Here is a 10,738-nt window from a genome sequence, read left to right on the forward strand (position 1 = left end):
AACAAGTAAACAGAAATATAATCCAATACTGATGAGAATGAGACTTCTGACATCAACCTCCATGATACAGAATAATGTGAAAAATAACAGCAGTTCTCCATCGTTCAACAGACTTTGACTAACAAGACTTTAAATGAATAAAAAAGTATAAAATTTATTTTTTGGTTAATGGAAGTTATCACTATAATGATGACACATATATGTATGATTCCAGTGAATATACATCACACACGTACTTGATGACTGCGTAAAGATAGATTCTTATAGAGTACAGCTATACAACATGTGGTGCTTTGGTTTTCTCCTGGTAGTTTTAGATGTGAAGCATCTCTACGAGCTGCAGGTGAAACTAGCTCACAGGATCCTGACTAGCTGGACGCACTCCAATACGATGTTGGCAGTAACACGATTCCAAAGACGGCAGGAAGTTAAAGGTCGAATGGATGAGATGGAGAGATAAAAACCTGAACTGTGATAGTTACTGTTCACTCATTGTGTCGGTTCAGTCAGAGTGTGTGTGTGAAATCGGGAAAAGTTTATCTTATGTTTTACTGATTCATTTCATGTCAAAAGAAAAAAAATATTACAGAAGTTATTAAAATGTTCTGTTGTTCAATGTGTGACCAATCTGTTGGGATAAACTAGAAATATAGACTCTTTTAAAAGATAATAAATATATAATTTTGCACTAATAACAATAATTCTTAACTTTGGAGTCAGAATCTTGTTTCAGTTTGGAGACATCAGTGAAGCTTCAATTAAAATAAAAACCTTCGACAGGTTTTATCTTCTAGTTTCTGTGTGTTACAAACAATTATCAGTTATACTGTGAGAAAAGTCTGGAATTGGTGGTAATAACCAGAACTTCATAGAGGAAACTTTAAGCAGGCAAATTCCAAATGAATTAGAAATATAATGTGTAAATTAACTGCAATTCTCCATCAGTCCACGTTTGTTCATCTACAGATCTGTTGTCATAAACAGAATGAATGTGTAGATGCAGTTTGGGTTCAGAATATGTGAATGAATGAAGGAATAAAATCCAGGTGGAGGTTCCAGGTGGAGGAGGTGGTTGAGTGTGGAGCAGAAGGAGTGGAGGAGTCTCAGTGTGTCTGCAGAGACTGTGTAGAAGGACAGAGCAGCAGCAGAGCAGTCCAGATACACTGATGATACTCTGTCACATCCAGAGGAACACACAGGGATGATGGTGGACTTGACATTGTGTCTGACAGTGGAGCTGATCTCAGAGCAGTTCAGACTGCAGCACTGAGAGTCATCTCCACTGGTTGTGATTCCTCTGTCAGTCACTGCTGGATGAAGCTCTCCTCTCCACTCTACCTCCCAGTAACATGGCCCAGTCAGAGCTGATGCTGCTGCTTCAACCTCTCTGGATCATCAGGACACAGCTGATCCTCCAACACAACCTCCTTCCTCACCACTCACACTCTGACTGAGATCACTTCCATCTGATGAGAGAAGAAGACAGACAACAGAAGTCATAAATCAGTGTTTACAGTCTCTGTCTGTCTTTCTGTCCAACTCTGAAGTCTGTCACCATCCTCCTCTCACAGCTTCACTGAGGAAAGCAGCAAATACTGGATCTTTGCTTTGATACTAACTGTGTTTAGTACAATACTGCTGAAACCAGCATGGACTGACTCCAACCCTCTACTGACCTCAGAGTCTTCAGTCTACAGTGTGGACTCTCCACAAGATCAGACAGCAGCTTCACTCCTGAATCCTGCAGATTGTTGTACCTCAGGTCCAGATATCTCAGATGGGAGGGGTTGGACTTCAGAGCTGAGACCAGATAATCACAGCTGATCTCTGACAAACTGCAGCCCCTCAATCTGAATAAAGAATAAAACATGTAAATTTAGAAGACAATGTTCCTGTTTGAAATCATTCAGTGTTTAATAATCTGTTCAGAGCTGAAGAAGGTTTAGAATGTACAAGTTTAGAAAATGTGAACAAAAGACATCTACAATCATTATTTTAGGAATAGTGGAGTCATAAAATCAAAGCATCTTCAGTTTAAACTATTCAGTCAGTATAAACATCATATAGCTTCATAACAATGTTGGAAACAGCAAATACTGAATATATTTGTTATTGTCTGATAGTTGAAATAGATTATTTATTTATTTATTATATTGATAATTTTGTATTATAATGTAAAAAAAGAACAAGCACTGATCAATAACATGCTGCTGATCTCAGTCAGGTCTGTAATTAGAGGATCAATACTATATTGATCCTTCAAACAACTGCATTTGGAAATTGCTTTGAGTGTGTGTGTGTGTGTGTGTGTGTGTGTGTGTGTGTGTGTGTGTGTGTGTGTGTGTGTGTCTGAAGGATCAATATCAATGACCAGACATTATTTATGAAAACACATTGAAATCAACAGAAACCAAAGAAATATTTCTCCTTCAGTAAACTTGATCAGTTTAAAACAAATATTAGTTCAGAGGATCTTCTGTATCCAGATGTGACCATTTACCAACAATTATAAACATTCATTTACTTTAACAACTAACAGTGGACATTTTCTACAGTTTCTTTAACAAACACAAGTCTTTGTGACTGCAGACTAAATTTAGTTCAACAAACATGAAAATATGAACAAAAGCAAATGTATAACTTTATGGATGTAAGTTATGTATGAACATAAATTAGGTTCAGTTGTTAATTAAACATATCAGATCTACAACAGTAACAGAGAGTCAGTGAACTGACCTCAGAGTCTCCAGTCTACAGTGTGGACTCTCCAGAAAACCACACAGCAGCTTCACTCCTGAATCCTGCAGATTGTTTTTATCTAGGTTCAGATCTCTCAGAAGGGAGGGGTTGGACTTCAGAGCTGAGACCAGATAATCACAGCTGATCTCTGACAAACTGCAGTAAATTAATCTGAATAAAGAATACATTCATGTCAACAGAGATCAATAACGTGCTGTCAGTCAGGTCTGTAATAATGATGAAATCAGATGTGTTGTTACTTCCATTTTCTTCTGTTTCTTCTGATTCATAACAACCATGTGTCCTTTTATGAATTATATTAAGACAAATGTTTTCTATAGAATTCCAAAAAGGCCAATATCAAATAAATAAGAATTTATGACAGAAATAATAATTTAAGTAAAAACAAACCTCTTTAAACCAGCAGTTCTGATGTATCTCACACATTTAGACTATCCTCATCACCACTGTCATCTCCATCAACACACACTGACTGTGAGCTTCATCCTCAATCTTCTTTATAACTGGATCAAATGTGCACTGAGCAAAGAGAGCTGCATATTCTCTCTTAATCTTAAATGTAACCAAGTACCTTCCTGTACAAATACAGTGTATTATTTATGCTCCTGCTTACTGGTTGAGTCAGAACACAAAGTCACACACAATACTTCAAACACCTGCATTCAGAAATATGCTTGCTGCTTGTGTGTGTGTTTTGAGTGTGTTTGTGCATGCATATTAGTAGCATATTAACTCTTTATTAGAAATTATTAAGCATGTTTTAATGCCTTATACTGCATGACTATATTCTAACACTACTAAGCCATGAACTGAGACTCTTTCCTCAATAACTTCCTAATTACTGCTTAATGATAGTTAGTAAGGAAGTTGTTGTCCATGAAGCTCAGTATGGGCCTTATAAGGTTGTTGTACCACCACAATAGTCATTCTCCTTTAATAACACTTAAGAAATTTGGTCTATGTTTGAATAACAAAACACAAAACTGTGTTAAGTGTTAATAGTGTCCAAATTTCTCTGTAACTCAGAATATGTTCTTCATTTTAAATTGAGGTCTTGGTCATATTTTATTATGCTTTGCTCAGTGTGGGTCAAAGTCACCAGACTGTGAACTATTACATTTGTATTCAACTTGAATTATAATCTTTTACATATTTTACAACCTTTTACATCAACTCTCTCCTCTGTGTCTCTGTCGCTCTGTGTCTGTGTGTGTGTGTGTGTGTGTGTGTGTGTGTGTGTGTGCAGTGTTTTTACTGGGGATCTGGGGCAGACAAAGATAAATTAGATAGATCAGATATACACTGTACAAGAGCAAAATACATGAACTGACCTCAGAGTCTCCAGTCTACAGTTTTTACTCTCCAGTCCAGCACACAACAGCTTCACTCCTGAATCCTGCAGCTTGTCATTGTAACTCAGGTCCAGATCTCTCAGATGGGAGGGGTTGGACTTAAATGCTGAAGCCACAACTTCACAGTGAGTCTCTGAGAGTCCACATAAGGCAAGTCTGTGATGACAGAATATAAATTTAAGTATAATAAAATCTGACATTTTATTATGAAAATAGACTTTTGTGTATTTTGCATCACAAAGCACATTAACATGAGCGGCTGTAGCTCAGCTGGTCAGTCATTGATCACAAGGTCTGTGGTTTGAAACTTGAGCTCCTCCTGTCCACAAGTGCTGTGATTTGTGTTTGTTAAACTTTATTTTAACATGATGTTCAATGAGCTGTATAATCACTATAGGTTATAACTGCACTCATATGTATTTACCTAAGTCATGTGCTTCTTGTGTGAATTTTGTGCATCTTTTATTCATCTAGGGTTGCAGCTGTATACCAATACCATGTTATACTGTGGTATGAAATCATACTATGTTCATTTGTTTATCTACGGTATTGTATTCTGTTGTATTCGTGTTACTAAAAATATATAGTACATTACATTTTGTGAAATTATAATAAAGCGTTAAAACAAAAAAACTAACAAACAAAAACAACTAATTCTTCTGTTTTTATTACTGTAACTGATCATTGATAACTGTGTAATACTGTATACCTTTAAACTGTGATATTTTATGAGATGGTTATTGTACTGTGAAAATCTCACTAATGCAGCTCCAGATGAATCTCATTAAGTTGCTCCAGCTGCTTTTCACCTCCCATTAAATTAATCTAATGACTCCTATCGCAGTAATAGTATAATATACCTTTTCCACGTGAGCCATTTTGATATGAAACAGGAGGGTAAACACAGGTGTTACCAATGACACTAATTAAGGTTCTGTTACATTCAGGTCAAACACAGTCAGGGTGCTGCTACTGTGCATCATGGCTCACTGGAAAGACTCTGCTACACTAAATGAACCTTCATTAGTAAAGAAGCTCTCTCCTTTTCCCTCTCTCTCTCTCTGGTGGTATTTGAATGGACTCGTCTGTAAACTGGTTTATAAATCAAAATTATTTAGAATGAAAAAACATGTGAAAAGACGTTCTTTGTTAAGAACTAAACAATATAATCTTAACTCTAATACTGATGACTTCAACTTTACATTGATTTATAATGTTAATCACATCTGGACTCACACAGCCTTTCTGCAGTTCCTCACAGCTGGAATCAGTCTCAGTCGTCCCTTCACTGATCCAACTCATCCAGAACCTCCTCTGACATCTGCAGCATGTAGGCCAGAGCTGAGCAGTGGATCAAAGACAGTTTCTTCTCTGATCTGTTCTCTGACTTTAGGAACTCTTGGATCTCCTGATGGACTGAGTGGTCATTCATCTCCATCAGACAGTGGAAGATGTTGATGCTTCTGTCAGGAGAGATATTAGCACTGTTCATTTCCTTCAGGTTGTTGATGGCTCTCTGGATAATTTCTGGACTGTTGTCTGTCTGACCCAGCAGGCCTCCTAAGAGTCTCTGATTGGACTCCAGAGAGAGGCCATGAAGGAAGCGAACAAACAGGTCCAGGTGGCCATTTTTACTTTTGAGGGATTTCTCCATGGCTTTCCTCAGGTAGACATCCAGGGTTGAATTAACATGTTTTTTTCCCAGGAGGTCCTCCAGTACTTTGGTGTTCCTGTTGGTGTAACAGTGGAACATGTAGACTGCAGCCAGAAACTCCTGAATGCTCAGATGAACAAAGCAGTAGACTGTTTTCTGGAAGATCACACTCTCTCTTTTGAAGATCTCTGTACAAACTCCTGAGTACACCGAGGCCTCTGTGACATCAAGACCACACTGCTCCAGGTCTTCTTGGTAGAACATGATGTTTCCTTTCTCCTGCTGTTCAAACGCCAGCCTCCCCAGCTTCAGAAGAACTTCCCTGTCAGCCTCCATCAGCTCCTGTGGGCTCTTCTTATGTCCCTCATCATACTTCTGCTTCTTCCTCTGTGTCTGAACCAGCAGGAAGTGTGAGTACATGTCAGTCAGGGTCTTGGGCAGCTCTCCTCTCTGGTCTGTAGTCAACATGTGGTCCAGAACCGTAGCAGTGATCCAGCAGAAGACTGGGATTAGACACATGATGTGGAGGCTCCTGGAGGTCTTGATGTGTGAGATGATTCTGTTGGACAGATCTTCATCACTGACTCTCCTCCTGAAGTACTCCTCCTTCTGGGCGTCAGTGAAGCCTCGTACTTCTGTTACCCTGTCGACACATTCAGGAGGGATCTGATTGGCTGCTGCAGGTCTGGAAGTTATCCAGACGAGAGCAGAGGGAAGCAGATTCCCCTTGATGAGGTCTGTCAACAGCACGTTGACTGAAGACTTCTGTGTGACGTCAGACACAACCTCATTGTTGTGGAAATCCAGTGAAAGTCTGCTTTCATCCAGGCCGTCAAAGATGAACAAAAGTTTACAGACAGCGAGCTGCTCTGCTGTGACCTTCTGTAATGTTGGATGGAAAACATGGAGCAGTGTGAGAAGACTGTACTGCTCATCTTTGATCAGGTTCAGCTCCCTGAACGAAAGCAGAATCACCAGACTGACATCTTGGTTCTCCAAACCCTCTGCCCAGTCCAGAGTGAACTTCTGCACTGAGAAGGTTTTTCCAACGCCAGCGACGCCGTTCGTCAGAACCACTCTGATGTGTCTCTGTTGGTCAGGTAAGGCTTTAAAAATCTCGTGGCACTTGATTGGAGTGTCATGGAGGGTCTCCATCTTGGAAGCTGTCTCCAGCTGCCTCACCTCATGTTGGGTATTAACCTCTTCACTCTGTCCCTCTGTGATGTAGAGCTCAGTGTAGATCTTGATGAGGAGGGTTCCACTTCCTGTTTCATCAGTTCCTTCAGTCACATGTTTACATCTCATCTTCAGACCGATCTTATGTTCATCTAAAACCTCCTGCAGACCACCACTCACTAAAAAAGAGAAAAAAAGACAAAACAAAGAAAAACTAACAGTCTGTTCTGATGTTTTCTGAATGCATCTCTTTCATTGTGGGTTTGTTTTTGTGTCTGATTGATTTATACTGTGCATTGTTTTTACGTCTGTGTTGTCTTTATCAGTTTGTGTCCAACAATGTTGTCTTATTTAGTCCATTTTACTACCAACACCCAACATTTTATTGTTCTTAAATGTGCTCTTGCATTATGAGCCTCTGTGTTGTATGTTTTTAATAGTACCTGAGGGTGTCCAGAATGATGCTTCTAGAAACATTAATATTTTATTTTGTTTTTCATGATTGTTCTGCATGTTTATAAATTATCTGACTTTGAATAACTTTTACATTTAAAATTGTCTAAGGACTACAAATGAAAATTTTTTGGCCAACTCACATTTGACACTAATGTTTTATCAATGTGCTCTGTCCCTGCTGAATAAACCAACAAATAAAGAAATAAATAAAAACAATCTGCTGATTATTATCATTAGAGATAAAACGATTAATATAAGAATAAATAGAGATGTTAAGCTTCTAAAATCCAATTTTGGAGAAACATCAGAAATGCTTTTTTCTGTCAGCCTCTGACTGTGTGTCAGTGTAAGTGTTTAATTGACAGGCTGAGCCTCAGCAGCTCTTCTAATGCAACTCACTCCTGTCTGCCTGCATGTGCCATGATCGAGTCAGATTTAAGTTGAGTCTCTACGAGGGGGTCCAGCAACCGATCAATTATTTTGTTGTATCCACATGGTTGAATGAACGTATTGTAAGTCTCTAAATAAACTTAATGTAATGAAATGTAGCAGATTTCATTTTTAAGATGTACAGTCTTACTTTGTATAGTGTTGGTCTGACTGGCTGTCTGCAGTCCAGCTCTTGTTCTGGATCTTTTTCCACACTGGGGACAGGAGGAGTCTCCTGATGAAGCAGACTGGTCCCAGTATGAGGTGATGCACTGTCTGCAGAACCAGTGTCCACAGCTGGTAGAGACTGGATCCTTCAGGACGTCCTGACACAAAACACAGCAGGACAGCTGCTCCTCCACAGAAACATGACTCCTCTTCCTCTCTCTGTGAAGACATTTCTTTATTACTAAAATGATTTGTTGATTGTTGATGAAAAATACTGAGATTTGTCCGACACTGTCTGGAAGCTCAGATGGTCACAGAGAACATTAAAAGTGTTGTTAACTTTTCTGTTTGAATTCAGCATTCAGTCTGTAATGAAAATGATTCCTTTTATTTCAACTCTCCTGCTTTCATAAACACTGAGTGCTTTTCCTATCTGTCTGTCTTATTAAACATTTATTGATCTGCCAGTAGTTTGTTATAAATACAAACTCAACACTTCCTGCAGCTGCTTCACAATAAAAGCCTTCCATTAAAGAGAGCTGATCATGTCCTTCACTGTTCTACAGTCACTTTGGGCAGATTAGCTTGTGTTAGTTTAAACTGAGGTTAGAAGTGCTCTTAGATCAGCAGTTTACTGTAAGACACATAGCACGTAACAGTGATGTCACAGGTTCAACTACAAACTGTTTCTTTGTTTGTTTTTAAATTTCTTTTATGTTTCTTGTCACTCTATATTGTCAACTATCAAATGAAGGAATATATCCAGTTCAAATATTCTTAAAAAGAAGTCTCCAAATCTACATTTGACATTTTCTGTCCCTGTTTTTAAATCTGCAGATAACTTTTACATAAATAAATGGATGTTTGTTTCTTCATCTTTAGAAACAATATATTTAATTACACATTAGTAACAGATTCTTTTAGATAATAGTTACAAATATTTACAGCTACGTCAACATCAGAGCAAAAATATATGAATATTATTATATCATATATGAAATATAAACTCTGAAATGGAGGTTCTCAAGTGTTTTGTTAAATAAATAAAATAAGATACATTTTAGTTTGAAACAGTGTCTGCACTAATAGTTCTGCATCATGAAAATAAATCTATTTGGTCTTCATGCTCAATGAATCATCTTCCATCAGGTCAGTTTACAGTAAAAACTGTTTCTTACTTTGTGTCTGAGGGTCCAGGTTCATTACTGAAGTCTGGATCCCAAACTTTGGACCGCTCACTCTTCATAGACAGACAGCTGGACACTGGAGACTCTGCTCTCTGTCTGTTGTACTGAACTCTACAAACAACAAGATGGTTTTATTCACATGAATCCTTTGTCCTTTAATCTTTCCCATTTAGGAAGCTGTAAATAAACAAACTGCTGCTACTGTTGATAAGTAGGAGGTAAAAGTTTGTATTAGTCCTCTTACATTAGATTGACTGACAGCTACAGATACTATTTCTCTTTTTTAGTGTCACAAAAAGTTTTTGTTAACAAATACAGTTTGGTAGAAAATGTAATATGCAAACATTAAATCAACAGAGAACATACAGGTAACTGAATATAAGTGAAATTAATGAGTTAGTGTCAGTTCTCTTACTTTGTGTCTGAGGGTCCAGGTTCATTACTGAAGTTCAGAGGAGGATTATTGGAACGATCACTCTTCATAGACAGACAGCAGGACGCTGAAGACTCTGCTCTGTCCTCCTCTTCCTCCACACAAACACTCATCTTCTGCACTTCAGTCAGTCTGAGAGATAAAATAATAATACTGACTCAAAACAGAAGACTCAAGAAAAAAGGTTTGATAAAGAGGCACACACAAGATTGAGAGAAAAAGAAGTAACACACACACACACACACACACACACACACACACACACACACACACACACACACACACAGTACTCTGTATAGTATATAGAGTATACAGTATAATATAGAACTCCACCTGGTCACTTTCTTTAACCCTGTACTTGTTTTCTTGGGTTACAGTAGCTTTAATCTGTATTATTCAGTCAATCACAACTTTGTATCCACAGATGAATCAAACTGTTGAGTTCATTCTAACATTTCTGTCCTCTACAGTCCACAGGAAGAAAACTGACTCAGAGACTTTGACAGTAAAATAATAATAATGTTGTATTAACACTCACCCTGCCTCAGCCTTCAGTTTCCCTCCTTCTGCTCTGTCGACTCAAAATGGAGACTGAACCAGCTGAACACTTTCACTTTCAGGGTTTCCTCCCTGGTGTTATGTAAGCTACCTGGTCAGCTCCTCCCCTCTCTATTTACAGGAACTCAGGTGAGTTTATCTGTGTTTGTGTGTGTGTGTGTGTGTGTGTGTGTGTGTGTGTGTGTGTGTGTGTGTGCTGTGTGTGTGTGTGTGTGTGTGTGCGTGTGTGTGTGTGTGTGTGTGTGTGTGTGTGTGTGTGTGTGTGTGCGTGTGTGCGTGTGTGTGTGTGGTGCTCACACAGATCAGCTGTTTAACATGATGAACGTCTCCTGGGTTTGACAGATGTAATTAAAATAAGTAGTTTGATATGTTTTAATAGTAAAAAAAACTGTAAGACTCATTCACAATGAATATACGTATATATAAAGTTATACAACACATTACAATCTAACAGCACCACTAACTCAACCTCTAAAATAAAGTTTAATCAACCTCTGTAAAACACTTTCACTTTGTATATGCTTCATTATACTGAAGCAGGTAAGAAGAAATATATAACCAAACG

At 38.2% G+C, this 10,738-nt stretch overlaps 2 protein-coding genes across 2 annotated transcripts in view; both read right to left on the reverse strand.

The window, feature by feature from the left end:
- The window catches only part of LOC127369534 (NACHT, LRR and PYD domains-containing protein 5-like), a 203,834-nt gene extending 193,691 nt beyond the window's left edge, over nt 1–10,143 (reverse strand). The window contains exon 1 of the mRNA XM_051411007.1: nt 9,949–10,143. The gene's annotated coding sequence lies outside the window, so the exon portion shown is untranslated. The remainder of the gene's footprint in view (nt 1–9,948) is intronic.
- LOC127369537 (ribonuclease inhibitor-like) lies at nt 1,104–4,268 on the reverse strand (the record flags this gene model as incomplete). Its single annotated transcript, XM_051411009.1, has 4 exons — nt 1,104–1,466; nt 1,677–1,850; nt 2,737–2,910; nt 4,092–4,268. Coding segments are annotated over 4 exons (535 nt in total), but the record flags the coding sequence as incomplete, so codon positions are not given.
- Nucleotides 10,144–10,738: the final 595 nt, after the last annotated feature.

Source organism: Dicentrarchus labrax, unplaced genomic scaffold (assembly GCF_905237075.1).
Source record: "Dicentrarchus labrax unplaced genomic scaffold, dlabrax2021, whole genome shotgun sequence".
Taxonomy (NCBI): Eukaryota; Metazoa; Chordata; class Actinopteri; family Moronidae; genus Dicentrarchus; species Dicentrarchus labrax.